The 19,857-nt window shown below is 44.7% G+C and overlaps 1 protein-coding gene across 3 annotated transcripts in view; it reads left to right on the top strand.

The window, feature by feature from the left end:
• Positions 1 to 19,857, top strand: part of OGDH (oxoglutarate dehydrogenase) — a 1,195,521-nt gene that overhangs the window by 1,140,332 nt on the left and 35,332 nt on the right. For all 3 annotated transcript variants that reach the window (XM_044084237.1, XM_044084236.1, XM_044084238.1), the window contains one exon: positions 13,430 to 13,584. In XM_044084237.1, coding sequence (XP_043940172.1) covers positions 13,430 to 13,584 — 155 coding nt within the window. The remainder of the gene's footprint in view (positions 1 to 13,429; positions 13,585 to 19,857) is intronic.

The following is a 19,857-nucleotide window of genomic DNA, read 5'->3' as shown; positions in this document are numbered from 1 at the left end:
AAGAGGAAAATTAATTTCACCCTTCAGTACGACAATGACCCCAAGCATACATCCAAAATCAACAAAAGAATGGCTTCACCAGAAGAAAATTAAAGTTTTGGAATGGCCCAGCCAAATCTCAGACCTAAGTCCAATAGAAAATCTGTGGAGGTGACCTGAAGAGGACTGTGCACAAGAGATGCCCTCGCAATCTGACAGATTTGGAGCGCTTTTGTAAGGAAGAGTGGATAAATATTGCCCAATCAAGATGTGCCGTGCTGATGGACTCTTACCCAAGAAGACTGAATGCTGTAATTAAATCATAAGGTGCTTCAACAAAGTATTAGTTTATGGGTGTGCACACTTATGCAACCAGCATATTGCACATTTTTTATTTTTTATATTTTTCCCCTAACAGATTTGTTTGTTTTTCAATTGAATTGTACAGTGCTTCAACAAAGTATTAGTTTATGGGTGTGCACACTTATGCAACCAGCATATTTCACATTTTTTATTTTTTATATTTTTCCCCTAACAGATTTGTTTGTTTTTCAATTGAATTGTACAGGATGTTCTTCGTGTTTCATTGTTGCAGTCATTACATTTGGGTTATCCTGCTGGCAGGCTACCCTCAGTCGGCCTGAATTCCAAAGTCTGGGTCCGGTGTCAGTTGCTGTCGCCTCTTCCCTGACGTCAGTGCGCCAGGGGTATAAAAGATGCAGCCGACTCCATTTTCTTCAGCCTTTCTTGCCGCGCGGTGCCCGAAGCAGAAGCATTTCGCAAGTGCCGGTCGGCAGACTCCTGAGATTTTCGTGTTCGAATTTCAGATCCGAAGTCTTCATTAAAAGCTAAGTACCCCATTGGGGAAAACTTTTTTCTTGCTCCAGACCGATGTCAGAAAAAGTTAATAATTGTATTTTTTGTGGGAAGCAAATACCTCATAAGGATTTTCATTCTTACAGTATTCCTTGCCTAGGCCCTGACCACGACGCTGCGTGTTGTCGGTTTTGTGCTAGATTTAACCAGCACACTATAAAGTGCCGGTACGATTTTGCTTTTCACTAATTTGGCAGAAGATTTAATTACACTATGCCATCGGATAGCCAACCGACTACCGCAATTCACAAGAAACGCAAAGAAAAAGAAAAGGACAAGCATCCGAGGTCTAAAACCGATGATGAGGCGTCTTCTAAGCCAATCGCCGGTTCGCCGGCTCTCAGTGAGGCACTTTCGCAGCCCCTGATGCCCGCTACTTTGGACCCGCAGGCCACTATAGACTCCCACGTAGAGTCGCCTAGGCCACTGGAAGCTCAAGGTATTGGACCTTCGAAAACTATTCCCTCAGATGGGTCCGGAGCCTCTGAGCAGGCATCGGCTTCTGAGGGTGTTTTCAGACCTACTCAGTTGTACATTAAAGTGACTCCAGCTACAAAGGCAAAGACTAAAGCATCTTTAAAGACAAAGAAACGGGTACAACAGCCTCATGGTCAGGCCTCCATGCCCAAAAAACAGATGTTCAAAATGGCCGAAGACTTAATTACTTTGATCAGGGGTTCCCATCCCCCTCCTGATAAGAGACCTAGGCAAGAGACAGAATATGAATCTTCAGATCAGGTTTCCATTTCTTCAGATTCCTCTTCTGATCAGGAATACTCTCTTCCTCCCTATGAGGATTCTGATGCTGAAGAATCTATCCCTTCAGCCTCTCCTCCTGAGGATTACTCTTTTGGGGAAACCTTGCATACCATGAGGGAGCATTTCCACTGGGAGAGCCAAGATTATTCTGAATCTAAGAAAAGGCTCAGGGACTTCCTTTTACTCCCACAACACAGGCCCCTAGCTATTCCGCCTGTGTTAGACATTGTAGATGTATTTTCAGAGTCCAGTCTGACCCTTGACTCCTTACCTCCAGCTCCTGTTAAGCCGGGCAGGTACTACAGGGTGCCTGACTCTCATAAATTCCTTTTCAAGAACCCTGCTGCTGACCCAGAAACTATTTCTCAGGGTCCCAAAGGGGTCAAGGCATCCACTGCAAAAAACCCTACCCCCTCCGACAGAGATTCAAGGGCATTAGACAGATTGGGAAAGAAGATTTACACCTCTGCTACCTTGGCTGTAAGGGCTTTAAATTGCCAGTTTCATATGCTCAAATATCAGCAATATATTATGTCACTGCTTAAACAGAAAATGTTGATAAATTCTGAAGGTGCAGAAAACAAAGAAATGCAGGATTTATTGCATGCAGCTGAGCAAGTTGGAAAGCATACTTTGCAATGTGGTTTTGATCCTTTGGAGGCCTCCTGCAGGGCCGCTGTCACGGTTTCATCATTAGGAGGCATGCTTGGTTAGAGGAACAAAATTTACCAGATCATGTTAAAGCAAAATTATTACATGCTCCATTACAGCATGATACTTTGTTTGGTGTTAAAGCAGAAAAGGTGTTAAAGAAAATGGAGGACAAAGCTAAATATATACAAACAGTCAAGGATTTCTTACAGGTACAGCCTCCAAGATTTAACAGACACTGGCCTAGAAAGAATTGGTCCTTTCCGGTGTCAGACAGACCACAAAGGGGCAGATACAGACCCCCAAGAGGCAGATCCCAGCCCCAAGGTTCATACAAGTCTAAACAATGGGGTGGTTCTTCCTCCAAAAGTGCAGAAGACAAATCACAGCCTTACAGGAAACAGTCCCAATGACTTCCCCCTGCCTGCGCCAAGCACTTATCTTCTGGCAGCACCTTAGGGGAAAAACTAGCACTTTTTTCTCAAAATTGGCACATAATCACCCAGGACAAATGGGTCTTAGACAGTGTCACAGGGCGACAAGTTTCACTTTCATAACCTGCCAATGGCAAACGGTTGGCTAGACCTACCAAAAAATCAATGGGCAGAGGCACAAAAACAAGTCTCATCCCTCATGGACATGAGGGCCATTCAACAAGTACCAAAACAAGAGCAGGGACAAGGATTTTATTCAAGACTGTTCTTGGTACCCAGAAAGGACAAAGCCTGGAGACCAGTACTGGACCTATCTATCCTAAACACATATCTGAATATACCAAAATTCAAAGTGTTGACCTTACAGCAGTTTCTGCCCATGGTGGGAAAGAAGGCTTGGCTTGTGAATTTAGACCTAAAAGAGGCATACCTGCATGTCCCAATCAGACAAACATGCAGAAGATACCTCAGATTCAAACCTGGCTCAATGTACTACCAATTCTCTGCACTGCCCTTTGGCTTATCTACTGCGCCCAGAGTCTTCACAAAGTGCCTGGCATCAGTAATTGCATTCTGCAGACAAAGAGGAATACAAATATATCCTTACTTGGACGACTGCCTCATACAAGCAGAGAACAAGGACATTCTATTACAGCATCTGGCATTTGTAAAGAGATTACTACCATGCCTAGGGTACACAGTCAATGAACAAAAATCAAAACTAGTACCCTCTCAGGAGATGATAATATTCCTGGGTGCAAGCTTAAATACAACTGCCCAGATGGCTTATCTCACGCCAGACAAAGGCAACTGACTACCTATTTCAAACTGTTGGCAACAAAGGCCCAGTTATCTGCAAGAAAAATTCTGCAGGCTTTGGGCTTCATGGCATCCTGCATTCTACTAATTCCATATGCAAGACTGCATATGAGGAAACTTCAGTGATACCTAAAAAGTGTTTGGACTCAGCATTGCCACAGCCTGGAAATAATAATTACTCTCATTCCCTGCCTGCAACAGGAGTTTCGATGGTGGGCGAAGGCCTGTCACCAGAACAAGGGACAGCCATTCACCTTACCCCCAGCCAGGCAGACATCGACAACAGATGCATCAGATTATGCCTGGGGGGCACACATGGCAGGAAGATGTATTCAAGGCACATGGTCCACCAACCAAATGCATCTACATATCAATCAAAAAGAGATGCTAGCTGTTCAGAATGCCCTGACAGCCCTCAAGGACCTACTTCATCCGGGACAACTACTGATAAAGACAGACAATACCACGGTCATGTGGTATTTAAACAAGCAGGGAGGCACTCATTCTTACCCCCTCTGCAGACTAGCCATGTCTTTGTGGGACAGAGCATTGACTTGCCAAGTACATCTGCAGGCACAATTCCTGCCAGGAAAGATAAATACTCTGGCAGAAACCTCATGGATCCCCACGAGTGGAAATTGGATCCACAAGTCTTCAACATGATAACAAGGAAATGGGGATGCCCGGACATAGACCTATATGCCTCTCCTCACAACTGCCAACTAAAGAGATTCTGCACAAGGACTTATCACAGACAAGCATGGAAAGTGGATGCCCTATCTTTCAGCTGGAAAAACTTAACAGTATATGCCTTTCCTCCACTGCCTCACCTCCCCAAGGTACTCCTAAAGGTCAGACAAGAGAAGCCAAAAATGATACTGATTGCCCCAGACTGGCCCCGCCAGTGTTGGTATCCAATCCTAAGGAACTTGTCTCAATGCCCAGCCTGGACCTTACTCAAATACCTCACCTACTGTCCCAACAAAACAATCAGATCCTGCACAGCCAACTCAAGGCCTTAAATCTGGCAGCATGGTGGGTAATGTAGTCCTACAAAACACACCTCTCACTAAAGCGGTGATGGATGTCATTTTGGAGGCCAGGAGGCCTAGTACTAGAAAATCTTATGCTAGAAAATGGAAGAGATTTTGTGCCTGGAACCAGGCACAAGGAATTGATACAGCAGTACCAAATATTCCTCAGATTTTGCAATACTTAACTGAGATGCTGGACAAAGGCCTATCCTTTCCATCAATTAAAATTCATGCCTCTGCCATTTCGGCTCATTACAGTACAGAGCCACCAATCTTTTCTCATCCTTTGTTAAGGCAATACCTCAGAGGAGCCAAAAACTTAAGGCCTCCAAGGAGATCACCAATACCTGCATGGGACCTCAATTATGTTTTGGAAAAACTCACTCTGCCCCATTCTGAGCCAGCTGCTACAGCTGATATAAAGTTTTTATCTTGGAAAACAGCTCTGCTCCTAGTAATAACCTCTGCAAGACGAGTCGCAGAGCTACAGGCACTCATGGCTGTGGAACCTTTTATCATTTTTTATCCAGACAGGGTTTTTCTGAGGACAAACCCGACATTTATGCCTAAGGTAGTGTCTAGTGTGGTCCTTAACCAAACTATTCATCTGCCTACTTTTTATCCAAACCCACAGAATAAGGGAGAGAGAATTCTGCATTCTTTGGACATACACAGACAGCTACATTTCAACTTGAACAGAACCAAAGCTTTCAGAAAGACTGAGCAACTACTAGTGGCATATGCTGCAGGATCACAAGGAAAGGCGATCTCAAAGCAGACTATTTCAAAGTGGATAGGCCACTGCATTCATTTCTGCTATTCACAACATGGCAAGCCAGTGCCTAAGGGCATTAGGCCACATTCAACCAGAGCAGCAGCCACTTCAGCAGCATTCCTCAGGGGAGTACCAACCAAAGACATTTTAGAGGCTGCTATCTGGAGTTCAGTGCACACCTTTACAAAGCACTATCATTTACCACTCTACTCTAAATCCAGGGCAGGCTTTGCCACTGCAGTTCTGCAGGGCCTCATAGCCGCTCCTCATGCTATTTAGCTCCAGCCTCCCAACCATAGCTTTGGGATTCAACCCAAGTGTAATAACTGCAACAGTGAAACACGAAGAACATAGTACAGTTGTGTACACTTACCATAAATGTAGATGTTCGAGTGTATTCACTGTTGCAGTCCAGGTTACCCACCCACCATCCCCCATCTCTTTTTGCTGGAACTTAGCTGCACTTCTCTAATCTGTACAACCTATGTGGTGTATTTGTTTGTAGATGAAGGTATAATATATTTTGGTGCATGCATGTTTTATTGGCATACTTTTAACCTTCCCTTTTGGGGGCACCTGACATCTGGGGCAAGAAAAACTGAAGAAAATGGTGTCGGCTGCATCTTTTATACCCCTGGCGCACTGACGTCAGGGAAGAGGCGACAGCATCCAACGCCGGACCTAGACTTTGGAATTCAGGCCGACTGAGGGTAGCCTGCCAGCAGGATAACCCAAGTGTAATGACTACAACAGTGAATACACTCTAACATCTACATTTATGGTAAGTGTACACAACTGTACTTTATAGGTCACATTAAAGGTGGGAAAAGTTTTGAAATGATTTATTGTGGTCTCATTTTTTTATATCACAAAAATCTAGCATTTTAACAGGGATGTGTACACTTTTTATATCCACTGTGTGTGTGTGTGTGTGTGTGTGTGTGTGTGTGTGTGTGTATATATATATATATACGAACAAAATATGTAAGTCTGTGTGTATACATTATTAAATACTTGCATAACTTATAATTTGGATGTCAACATTTTTTTCCATACACAGTTTATGTAGCCTATACCAGCTTTGAAACATTAAGAGGAGGAAATATTTTGTCAAAAATATAAAAAAATGTATATATTAATAAACCAATACAAAACAATTTAACAGCCCACTTTCTAAGTGCAGTAATGCCCTGCAGGATGGGTGTTAGAAGGAAATAATGGGCTTTCCAGGGGTGTAGTGGTCCACTGCCTGCAGCATCAGGCCTCACAGCACTCCTGGGCAGTCTGTTATATCTGTGATCCCCACCCAGTCAGTCATTATTACTTGCTGATTTCATTATAGCAAGATGTATTTCTTGCAGGAGGAACCCAGTTCTGTTGAAGCCAAGAAACAGGAATGTTTGGGGTGTGCGTGCCCTTTAACCCTTGAACAGAGAGATTAGCATGGGTTGTGTGGATTTTGCACCAGTGAGTGTAGAATTTGAAGATCCATGATGTGAACAGCATAGTAAGAATGGGCCGTAGAGTTAGCATGCTACAGAGAACCTTTTTAAAGATGGCCGATATGGCAAGTAGTTGTATATATGTTATTTCACATACTTATACTTTTTCATTAATTGCTGAAACTGATGATGTAATGGGTCCTATCTCGCCTAAATTCATAACTGATGGGCTCGGAGCCGATCCATCGGCTCCGACTCTGCCAACTAATACACTAGCACGAAGTCTCTCATTGGCTGGGCTACTACCTATCCCAGGATGCACTACACCTGCTTCCCCAGATCTCGTTTGCCGCTTTACAAGCTGGACGTGGTCTCGACTTGGCTGGAGCTAAGTGGTCCTTTTTTTTACCTTTACTGGTCTTTGACCTTGGGTTTTTTCTATATATTAATAAAACAGCTGTTTTAACAGCTATTCTTTGTAATTTTGTTATATCTTTAGCGTGTGTGAAGTGATTTCTGGTACTTTATTTTTGCAGTCGGGCAAGGCCCGTTTAAGTTAGAGGGCCTTTGCCCTACCTTTGAGTGCTGTTTTAAGTGGTGTTATTGTTGTTAATTGTTTTTTTTTTTTTTTTTTTTTTTTTTTTCGGACTAAGCCCGTTTAAATTAGAGGGCTTTGGGCCGCTGAACTTGTTTTGTTCTGCGTCTGTTCACTGTGTTCTGTCTGAGGTAATTTTTCCTCTCAGTACTCGTGCCTTGTGTCTCGCGCTCTTCAGTTGGCGCAAACCTTGTTAATATATTTTTATTGCTTGTACGAGGGCCTGTATTATGTCAAAAGAGCAGAAGTCAGGCTTTAAGAAATGCACTCGGTGCAATTACAAAATGTCCATTACAGACAGCCATTCAATTTGTGTTTATTGTTTGGGGCCGAAACATCTACAGGAGACATGTAGTGTCTGTCATGCTTTCTCCTCTAGGGTTCTTCAAGAACGCAAAAACAAACTGATACTGAAGGGGCTTATTAAACCCTCCTTTGAGGAAGCCTTAGATCCTCCTGTTGCTCCCAAAAAGAAAAGATCGTCGGCTCCGACAAGTCCGTCGGAACCGACTACTAAAAAGCAAAAATTGACTTCTTCTTCCTCGGCTCCACTGACTTCGGGGCCGAGGGTCGAAGGGTCTGCCTCGATACCTCTTTCCTCGGCTCCATTAGTTTCGGAGCCGCAGGTTGGAGTATCGAGAGGTGAATCACCTCCATTCGTTCCAATGGCTTTGGAGCCGGTGGAGGTGTGCAGCTCAGACTCTTCCCCCTCGGCTCCGAAGAAAGCTCCTTTGGCGCCGATTGTGGTCCATGCTGTGGTGGAACTGGCGCCGATAGTGTTGGAGCCTTTTCGGAGCCGGTCCCCTACTCTCTCGGAGCCGAGAGGAAAGTCTTCTCATCGGTCTACCTCCTCTAAATCTTCGAGACTGTCTGATCAGGATCTGGATAGGATGATACAGAGGCTTTTCCAGTCTCCAGTTTTTGCTAAAATGGTCTCGGCTCCAGCCCAGTTGGCTTCGGAGCTGATCCCCCCCTCCAACACATTCGATTCCTCCTCCAACCTCCTCGGAGCCGTTGGAGTCGGTGGTGGTGGAGCAAAGCGGAGCCATACGGTCGGAGCCGAGACCCCTTCGAGGTCTGTCGGTTCCGACTGTGCTTCCTACCCTGTCCTCCGGTTCAGGGTTTGGTACTGCGACTTCTTCAGCCGGGCCCGAGGGGAACACTTTGGGATTGGGTGCTTCGGTGCCTAGTCTTCCCCTCGGAGCATCGGCTGCTGGAATTCCCAGTGCCATCGTGGCCTCTAGACCAGTGACCTCCATGGAGTCTGGAGGTCCGGCCTTTGAGGCCATGAGGAGCGCGCTGGCCATGCCTTTGCCGGTTCAGCAGGCTTCTACCTCACCGCCCCTAGATTTGGAGACTGGTGCTTCTGTTCTGTTGCAGTCCCCCGGCAGCGGGGCCCCAGGGCCTGAGGATACCCCCATCGGGGGTTCCCTTCTTCCGGGAGGTCCGTCCGAAACTGCTTCGGACGAACCCCCATGGGAGAAATTGTGCAAGAGGAAGCACGTAGACTCCCAAGATGAGTCTGTTACATCGGATACTGACCTCGATGACGCGAAAGGGTCCCCCAAATCATCTTCGGATGATATCTCTTTCTCAGATATCTTGGAGATTCTGAGACAGAGAGGTGATTGGCAGGCCAAAACCCCTTCAGCTGAGGAGTCAGTCTTCCTCAAGGCCTTTGGGGCCCAGCCTTCCGCCTCCTGGGTGTCTCCGCCCTTCGTTGAACTCCTTGATTTGGTTTCTCAAGGGCCTGGGAACACCCTGATTCTGTGGAACCGGTGCCTGCGAGACCCAATAAGTTTCTGTCAGCCCCCCCCCAGAAGGAATTTCTGACGAAGGGTGTGCCTGTAGATGCTATGGTGGTGGCTTCTGCCACACAGTAGGACGTGGCAGAGGCTTCAACGTCTGTCCATCCTCCTAATAAGGATTCCAGGAGCATGGATAGGTACGGGAAGCGTACCCTGTCTTCAGCGGCCTTTACCCTACGGTCGCTGAATTATTTATGTCATTTTACTAGGCTCCAAAGGGACCTCCTTAAAGAGCTAAATGACTCCCTCACTGGTAATCTACCTGAGGCGCTGGCCCCGACTATTGGCGCCCAGATGACTACCCTGTTATCCATCGTTAACTCGTCCATGAGGCTCATTTTGTATGCGGCCGAAGGGGCGAGTAGAGCAGCGGGAACAGGCGTTGCCCTCAGGAGACACGCCTGGTTACGCTTGTGTTCATTCGCGGAGGCCTTCAAGTCTTCCTTTGCCGACGCCCCCTTTGATGGGTCATCTTTGTTTGGACCCAAGGTGAAGGACACACTAACTCGGTGCGAGCAAGAGGGCAAGACTTTGACTGCCGTTGGGGCCCGTTTTTCCGCTCCTTCTAGGCCTTACCCCAAGGCTCAGAGAGGAGGGAAAATGTGGTTCAGAAAATCTCAGAAGTCCTTCCCTACTCCACCCAATGATTCCCCCTCCAGAGGCAGGGGGGGGGGGATTCTGGAAGACGCCGCCCCAGAGGTGGCAGAGACCCCGTAACTCTGGAGACCGCGACTCCTTTCGTGGTTCTTCATACAACCAGCGTCCCTGAGTTGTTGCCCGACTGTGCAACTCCGGAGCCAGTCGGGGGTCGTTTTGCAGCGCACCCACAAGCTTGGAAATCCATAACAAGCGATCAGTGGGTGCTTCGCATTATTACCGGAGGATATATCATCCCCTTCAACAAACCCCCCCCCCTTTCCTTAAGGGAAATCCCGGACGTACCACCCAGTCAGCGGGATCAGGCAGCAATATAGGTTTCAAAGCTGCTAGAAAAAGGAGCCATCCAGCCTGTCCCCACCGACCAGATCGGATCAGGAACTTACTCAAGATTATTTTTGGTACCAAAAAAGACAGGGGACTTCAGGCCAATTTTGGACCTCAGTTCATTGAATCGTTTTGTGCAAAAGTCCAAATTCCGAATGGTCACCCTTCAATCTATTCTTCCTTTGCTGGAGAAAGATGCATGGATGTGCTCCATAGATCTCCAAGACGCTTACTATCACATTCCGATAGCTCAAGAGTCCAGGAGACACTTACGCTTCCGCCTCGGAGTCAGTCATTTCCAATTCCGAGCACTGCCCTTTGGTCTCACCACAGCCCCCAGGGTGTTCACCAAGTGTCTGGCAGTGGTGACTGCTCACCTGAGGAGTCTGGGATTCCAAGTGTTTCCATACCTAGACGACTGGCTCCTTACTGCCACCTCCGAGCATCTACTATTCCAGGCGCTCAACGCCACGTTCACCTTGGGCCGTTTCTTGGGGATTACGTTCAATTGGCAAAAATCTGTACTACAGCCATCTCAGCGTATTACTTTTATAGGCGCAGACTTAGACACAAAAAGAATGCGCGCCTTTTTACCGGCAGCAAGAATTCAGGTTCTACAAAATCAAGTCAAATCCTGTCTTCCCCTATTAAGAGCCCCGGCCCATCGGATTCTACAACTGTTGGGTTCGATGGCGTCAACCATACTCTTAGTCCCTTTAGCCAGACTTCACATGCAAATTTTACAATGGCTTCTGTCGGTTCAGTGGTCCTATCAGGAACTTCCCTTGAACCATTTAGTCATGATCACGGAGAGTTGCCATCGGGATCTGCGTTGGTGGCTTCTCCAATCCAATCTCGACCAAGGGCGACCCTTTATTCCTCAACGTCCCGTTGCCACTGTGACTACGGACGCCTCCCAGGTAGGGTGGGGGGGTCATTACCTGGACAGGTCGGTCCAAGGCACATGGCAAATCCAGGAAACGCATTTGCATATCAATATCCTGGAGATGAGAGCGGTACTCTTGGTACTTCAAGCTCTCCATCACGCTCTTCCGCAAGGTCCGATTGCTATCCTATCCGACAACATGTCGGTGGTTTGGTATATAAACAAGCAAGGTGGAACCAGGTCTTACCCACTGTGCAGAGAAGCCATGAGACTTTGGCACTGGGCGGTAGCTACCAACCGCTTTCTAATGGCAACGCACATACCGGGGAAATCCAATGTGATTGCGGACAGATTAAGCAGAACCATTCTTTTACCCCACGAGTGGTCCCTCAACCAAAGAGTAGCTGCGAAAATCTTCGACAAATGGGGTCTCCCTTGCTGCGATCGGTTTGCCAGCCCTCACAATGCGAAATGCAGAGAGTTCTTCACGCTGTTCCCCTCCCAGGGACAGATTCCCAGGGACGCTCTGACCCACATTTGGCCCCGGTCTTCTTCGCCTTCCCTCCGTTTCCCCTCCTACCGAGGGTAATACAGAAGGCCATTTACCTGGAGAGCGAGATGATTTTGATTGCCCCGCACTGGCCTCGTCAAGTTTGGTTCCCTTTCCTACAGAGGCATGCGGTAGAGGGTCCATGGTTTCTGGACCCGGTGCCAGACCTGTTGACTCATCAGTCAGGACGGCTTCACCCGTCTCTCAGGTCTTTGAAGTTGGCGGCATGGTTACTCCACTTCCATCCTTAGTCCGAGACAATTCTCTTTCTCCGGACGTGATCCACATATTGTCTTCTTCTCATAAACCTTCCACTGTCAAACTTTATTCCAGCAAATGGAAAAGGTTCACCTTCTGGGCTCAGGAACGGGTATAGACCCCTTACTGCACCAGTATCGGAGGTTCTGACTTGTCTGGCCTCTCCTTTTCAGTTGGGCTCTTCAGTTTCTACCATTAAGGTTCAGCTAGCGGCTATCTCTAATTTTCATGCTTCCTTTGAAACTTCATTGATGTCTCACAAACTTTGTAAGGCTTTCCTTAAAGGAGCATGGCTCCTTAGGCCTCCAATATCTCACCCTGTCCCCCCTTGGGACTTGAATATGGTTCTTGCTGCCCTAACTGCCCGTCCTTTCGAACCAGCTGCTACCTGCGATTTAAAATTTCTGTCCTGGAAAACGGCCTTTTTAGTGGCCATAACTTCCGCCAGGCGGGTTTCAGAACTTCAAGCTCTTTGTTCTGATCCTCCCTAATTGATTTTTCACAAGCATAGAGTTTCCTTGAAATTAAACCCCTCCTTTTTACCAAAGGTAGCCTCTTCCTTCTGTATTCAACAAACTATAGAGCTCCCTGTGTTTTTCCCAGAGTTCTCTAATAACGCAGAATATATCTTGCATCAATTGGACGTCCATAGACAACTGCTTTTTAGTTGAATAGAACCGCTCACACGCGGAAATCAAATCAATTGTTTGTTTCCTTTGCAATGAACAAATTGGGTCAACCAGTAGCAAAAACCTCCATAGCTAAATGGATTAAAGATTGTATCATTTTTATTTATTCACAGGCTAACAAAGAGCTTCCCTTTCCAGTCAAGGCTCATTCTACCAGGGCAGTAGCTACTTCTGCAGCTTTTCACTCCAAATTATCTATAGATGATATTTGTGCTGCGGCAACCTGGACTTCTCCGCACACTTTCATTTCTCATTACAAATTGGATGTGGTTTCTCGAGGCAGGGCTTCCTTTGGTTCCACAGTTCTCAGGAGTGTTTTCCAATGAGCCACCCGGGATTTAGGTGCTAGGGACGCTGTCCCATCAGTTATGAATGTAGGCGAGATAGGATCCCATTACATCTTTTAGTTATTTACTTACCATAACTTCGGATGTATGGGATCCATCTCGCCTACATTCGTAAGTACCCACCCTCCTTCCCCCTTCCATTCGGATTTAGAGGAGCTGTAGTCCCATTTGGAGATCTTTTCTTGAAGAACCTCAGTTGGTTGTAGTGACTACTAGTTTTTCTGTGTTTGCATGGATGTATGAAAGCGAACAAACAAGATCTGGGGAAGCAGGTGTAGTGTGCATCCTGGGATAGGTAGTAGCCCAGCCAATGAGGGACTTCGTGCTAGTGTATTAGTTGGCCGAGTCGGAGCCGATGGATCGGCTCCGAGCCCATCAGTTATGAATGTAGGCGAGATGGATCCCATACATCCGAAGTTATGGTAAGTACATAACTAAAAGTTTTTTTCTATTCAATTTATTGTGTTTACTTCAGAGAGCAAAATATTTTTTATTGTTAGAAGAATGTGGTTCTAATTTTGTCTTTGTTTTCATTATTCCCAGCTGTCTCCATTCCCATTTGATCTGATAGAAATGGAAGTTCAAAAGTACCCAAACGCTCAGATAGTTTGGTGTCAGGAAGAGCATAAAAATCAGGGATATTATGACTACATCAAGCCACGGATTCGTACCACCATAAATCGCTCAAAACCTGTGTGGTAAGTATTTATCATTTTGTGAGGAACACAAATACTTTTAAGGAAAACACTGGGGTACAGGTATATATTTGCATTTTGCATCCTCAAGTACTTTCTCTCATTTGAGTTCCACTTTTGATTTTGCCTTATTGTAGGTTCCCAAATTTGTTGGTCAGTGGTTACCTAATATTTCCATACAAGAAATAGTATATTTTGAGTTCCTCACCTTTTCACGTTTTCATTCTGTAAGATACCCACTGTGACTCCAGTTCTAGATATTCCCTGGTTGTTCAGTAAAATTTCTGTTTTATAGCTACAGTGATGGTGAAACGTCTGCTGCATGTAGACTTGCCATCCTTGCTATCACTTTTTCCAGTGTGTCCAAGTAATGGTGAGTCTTCCATTTCCCCCTGACTCCTCCCTGTCCAAGCATAAAGTAAATAGAAAGTCATAAGTTGTTTCCCATAACTGTGTTCTGTTTAACCATTTTTTGTCTGTTCAGACTATAAGTTCTCTGGTTGTTCTAATGAAGTGGCTGTTTAATGTTTGTTGTTGCCACTTTGTGGTGTTACAGAAAATGATAATCAGTAGCTGTTGTTTGTGATCTGGCCATGACCATAAGTTACCACATCTATAAAAATAGCTTGTGACGGAATGTTTTTTTTTGTTTTGTTTAACTGGGTTAGCCTATGTTTTCCAGAACTTTGCTGGAGACTTGTTAGTTATGCATCCCAGTAAGTTTAAGAATAGTAGATCAGCATTAAAACAAGCCATCCTCCAGTGACCAAGTTTAAGATCCCCTTGTACTACCCACTCATTGGTCATTGTAGCCTGCCTAGGATTCCCAAAACCAAAACTCCCTGCTGGCCAACTTCTTTACACCTGCAACTCTCTTCCTTTAACTCTTAGATCAAATCGTAACATTTTAGCCTTTAAAACTTCCTTACATAACTACCTATACTCCATATGTTGCCATAACTGCTCCTTATTCCTTCCTTTCAAAACCTGACCTCATCTTTTTAACTATACTCGCTCACTTCCCTTGCCTTTATTTTAGATATACTGCCATGACAGTTTATACCAACTACCTAACATATGTGCTTGCTGAATTTGACACAGGATATTTTTACATTTTCAGCTGTGAGAGGCGTACCATTTTCACAGAATGGTCACTTAATTTGGGTTATTTTTGTACACAGTGCCTAGCTGTAGTTTAATTTGTTTACATGAGGGGTTCCTAGTGTCACAGCCTTCATCCCTAAACTAGACATTTCTTTATTTTTTTTCCTTTTTTTGTTTAACTAGACATTTTCTTGACTTTGCTTGCTTAAATTATGGTGTCCGTGAGTAATGCTTCCAGTGTAGATAATTCTTCTTCCTGTATAGTTCAATTTATTGACACCATGGAGACAGTCAAAGCTTTTCTGCAGACTAACAGGAAACGGTTTATTCATGCCTTCAATACTGAGGTCAAAAATCTTTTTGAATGGTCCTGTTCATAGGATCATAGGAGGTTACTAGGCTAATGACCCCAGGGCCCTTACAAGCCTAGCGAAGTTCAACCCATGTTCCCAGGGGTGTCTGGTTCAAGCAGGCACTAAAATCAGCATCTATTGCCCCTGTCCAAGAGGGACACAGGTGGAACCCCTGGGGTGAATTTCTGGTTACCCATCCAATCATCCAAATTGTGCTTAAATAGGGCCAACGAGGGGCTTTGTTTAACATGAATAAGAAGTTTGTTCCAAAGGTGGGGCAACATCTATGAGACAAGTCTGTCTATCCAGCAAGTTCTGTTGATGTCACATACCAGGTTAAGGTCCTTTGAGCAAGTAACCCATGCGCCATTTAACTTGCTAATGTGCAGCATTTCCATCAAAGCTGAAGCAGAGATTGCTCTCTGTGCAAGGCACAGGTCGTCTCTGAGCAGTCTGTGTGACAGAGTAAAGTTACAATGATTTCAGTCAGTCCACTTAAGACAGATCTTGAAGACCCTGAATTTTGTTTGTAAGGAACCTTTGTGGTCTCTCCAACTGCTGCAGGTGTTTGGAAAGGAACATACCAAAAGGAGCATTGTGCTCTGTTACTGACCTGATGAGGGAAGAGTACAGGGGGGTTATAACCTCTTTTCTTCTGGGGGCAGTGCCCTTACTTATGAGGTAAGCAATATAAAATGCCCTTTTTACCACTGTGGAGACATGGCGATGGAAGTTAAGGTTACTGTCAACCTGTGTCCCCAGATGTCTCACCACTGACTGTGCTTGGGGTATTTTTATTGATGTGGTAGTTTGCAGGAACAGCATCCTTGCCGAAGGGGATGATAACATATTTTTTGCATTCATTTTAAGACCATGACTTTGGCACCAGTCAGTCTGTGTAAGACCTTCTTATAGGATGTTGACATCGCTAGGGGTTTCAGTGATCGCTCCCAGTTTATAGTCCTCAAATGTTGTCAGCCACAGTTCTTTAGTTTTTAGCATGCGTTTCAGAGAAGTAGATTCCGAACAGTAGGGGTCCCATATCCAATCCCTGTGGAACACCACTGGTTAAGCATCTGCTAGAGGAGGTTGAGTCCCCTATTTTGACAGTATGAGTTCTATCAGTGAGCCACTTTGCAACCCACCTGACAGTGTATGGGTTGATACCCAGCTGGGTGTGTTTATCAAAGATGCCTGAGTGGTGACTTGTGCCAGAGACCTTGGCTAAGTCTAGGTAGGCCATATGCACAGATTGTTCCTCGTCTAGGGATTTGGTGACTGTCTCAAAAAAATCCACCAAGTTTAACAGGCATGATCTCCCTTTGACAAAGCCAAACTGGGTGGGGTCGAGCATTTGGAGATTTCCTATGTCTTTGTTAATAAGGTCCATGATGAGTCATTCCATGGCCTTGCAGATAAGGCTGGTCAGGCTAATGGGTCTGTAGTTCCCAGGGTCTTTGGATGCAGCCCCTTTGTGCAAAGGGATGATGGTAGCTGTTTTCCATTCCACTGGGACGAAGCCAGTGCTTAGGCTGTGTTTGAAAAATGTGCTCAGTGGTGATGCTAATTCCATGTAGAACACAGCTTGGGATGTTGTGTGGTCTCATACAAGCTGTGATTTTAGCCCTAGAGAGGGCAGTTAAGACCTGCTCCTTGGAGGTACTAGGCGGGGGACAGGTTTTTGGGATTCTTTGTGGTATATGTGGTGGCAACGGGAGTGAAGTTATCACTAAACCTGTCAGCCAGCAGGTTTTCTATAGCCACAGGTTCTGTATATGTAGTACCATTAACCTTAAGTTCATCACAAGTCTGGGCCTTACCTTTGAGGTTATGGATCTAACTAAAGAATGTGATATGGTTATCCTTAGTTAGGGAAGCTAATTTGTAACCGTAGTTAGCTTTGGAGGACTTCACTAGGAGTCTTATTTGTTTGTTTAAGTTGAGAAGGGAGCGTTTCTAGTTTTGAGACTGTGCCTTCCTGCTCTTAGCAATTTCTTTCTCCTATTCTGTAGCCTATTAATAGCATTTGTCCACCAGGCAGGTTTGTTTTTCCTTTAAGATATTGCTTTATTTCAATCAGGTGCGGCAGAGTCAGTACAATTATACAGATGGTGTCTGTTCCATCAGTGTTGTGTGTGTGTGTGTGTGTGTTGGGGGTTGAAGATATTTATGCCATCATGTAAAATGTTGTAATTGCCCTTTAAAAAGTTTTAGTGTAGTTGTTGCTAAGGGGGGGGGGGGGGGGGTCTTACATTATAGTTACTTCTAGTGAGACTGATTTGTGGTCAGTTCTCACCAGGGATGGCCACACACTGGGGATAGTGCAGCGGTCTTTCATGTTGGTAAGCCCCAGGTCCAAGATGTTCAAGCCCATTGTGAGTGTGTCATCTAGCTGGTCCAGGGTATTAGAGTTAACAAAGTCCAGTAATCTTTAGGCAAGTGAGTTAGAAGATGTATAATTTACCCAGTCTGTGGATGGATAATTAAAGAAGCCAAAACCAGGGATACTCTGATGGGCTGGGGAACTTAATTAAGACCACTGTCATTCAGAATTCTTATGTAACTGCAACAGAGTCCCTTCTTATCTTTGTGTTAGAATATTAGGTTGTGTTTTGTGGCTATAGATCTGATTGAAGTCTGTTTAGTCAAGATTGTTAGTAAAACAGGCTTCTGAAGAAAGAGTTTTATGTGAGAGGGTCACAACTTCTCACACCATCATGTAGGCTGATGTACCCATGCAGCGCCATAGCTAAGTCATTTTGTAAACACTTTCCCGTGAAGCCACTTCTCTCTTTCAGTCTTTATAAAATGGGTGTCAAAATATTCATCATCGACCAAATGAACAGTTATCTCCTGTGTGCTTCCAGGCTGTGGAAATCTGTCCCACATCTGTAAATTGCTAAACATGCACATGTCTGTATTGTGGTGCTTGATTCTGAAGGATTAGGTACAAAAGTCTTACCCACAGTGTTGAGAAGGGCCAAGTGTGAGACACTGGGCCCTAAGTAAGGTGGTCTTATGAAAAATGGTGTAACATATCTATACTTTCTTGGAGCATTTTTTTGTGTTCGTCCTTTTTTTTTAATTTCTTTTCTTGTGGTTTGTGAAAACCAAAAGATCTTGTGTTGTGCAAGCCTGAAGTCCTGTTCAGGGGAATTTTCCACTTTTTCCCATTGTACTGAGTGCATAGGGTTTGTATGTATACATTAAGTGTTTGCTTCTCAAAAAAACAAGATGATTTTGTTTTTAGAATTGAGTTTTTGATTTAGAAAGAACAATGAAGTGTGATTTGTTGTAGAATATCTCAACTGAACATAGGGAAAGCAAATAGTACATGTGCTGAGATGACTAGTACTTTGGCAGATTTCCAGCAGGGCATTCCCATAATCTTCTCCATCTGAGAGCAACTAGACTTTTGTGATTATTTAATAGAATATATTTTAAGTGGATATCTCTGTCACATCAGCAATCAAAACAAAAGTGAGTATTTTTTTTCATTTTACTAGATTTGCAATTGCATGTTCGAATCGGTACCCTTTCTTTTCTTTAACAGTTGTCTTTTATGTATTCCCCCGTCAAAGAATACTAGTTAAGATCTTGAGAGAATGGGCTCTACTGAACCTGTTGGCTAAAGAAGTCTCTGGTTCACAGTCTTGTTGAGCCTATAGAGAGGTCATCAATTCAACATTCATTTTGAGGATCTCCTTTTAAACTCCAGTAGGAACTTCCCAGGGTGAAAGAAGAGAGTGGCCAGATGCCCTTCCTTAGGTCACTGTTGCAGTATTCCAAATTATCTCTCCAAATAATCTGGCCATCCAGCTGTAGTATCAAAGCTAAAACCTTCCATAGACCATACATTCAACACATGACCTAAAACTGTGGGCATAAAAGTAAATAAGTTGACGTACAAGCATAATTCCCTAGACTCTCACTACCAGTCTGAACTCGGGTCTTGCACCCATCAGCCTGCTTTATGCGTGGTCATTAGTAATGTTGGCTTCACTGGTTCAGATAAGCACCCCATTGGGGAACCTTAGCTAGGCAAAGCTTAGAATTCAGTTGTGATGCTGTGCAAGCTTCCTCTAGGGCAGCTGTTACAGGTTGTGTGATAAGGGTGTATGCATGGTTGTATTCCCAACCCCTTCCAGAGGACATTAAGGCTAAAGGTCTTAATTCCCCCTTGGACAGGGATTTTTGCCCATACATATTTAGCTTGTTCAAAAACTTACTGGAACAAGGTAAAATTTTGAATAATTGTCTACAGATCTTTATTACATTGTAGCCATGCATCAACAAAATTACCTTGCAAAAACTTCTTTATTCACAGGAGATCTAGACCTCCCTAAAAGAGCAGAAAAATGTCTAAGGAAAGATTTAGATCTGGGAGGCTTCCCTACCCAGATAAGCCAGCCTGACCATCCTCTGCCCACTCCTTTCAGGTGTCACTTTATCCCTCAGGCTCACCTCTTCTTTAAAAAAAATGGATGCTCATCACTACAAACAAAGTGGTTTTATCCATCATTCAGAAAGACTGTAGAACGACTTGGAAATAACTCTTTCCTTTCAGTGACATTCCTACACCACAACACAACCAGGTAAATTTGCTTCCACCAATTATCCAAGCTTTGCTAAAGCAGGGCACCACAGAAACAGTCCCTCCGCAGTTCATAGTAAGGGAATTCTATTCAAGATTTACTCATTCCAAGAAGATCTGAAATCTCTTCTAGATCTCTTTACCGTCAGTACCTTCATCAGAGTCCCATCATTCAAGATTCTGTCTCTACATACTTCTCTTCTACTCATTCTCCTGCAGACTTTC

This window comes from Protopterus annectens, chromosome 9.part0 (genome assembly GCF_019279795.1).
Source record: "Protopterus annectens isolate FY-2018-M chromosome 9.part0, PAN1.0, whole genome shotgun sequence".
Taxonomy (NCBI): Eukaryota; Metazoa; Chordata; order Ceratodontiformes; family Protopteridae; genus Protopterus; species Protopterus annectens.
This window is presented reverse-complemented; position numbering and strand designations above follow the sequence as displayed.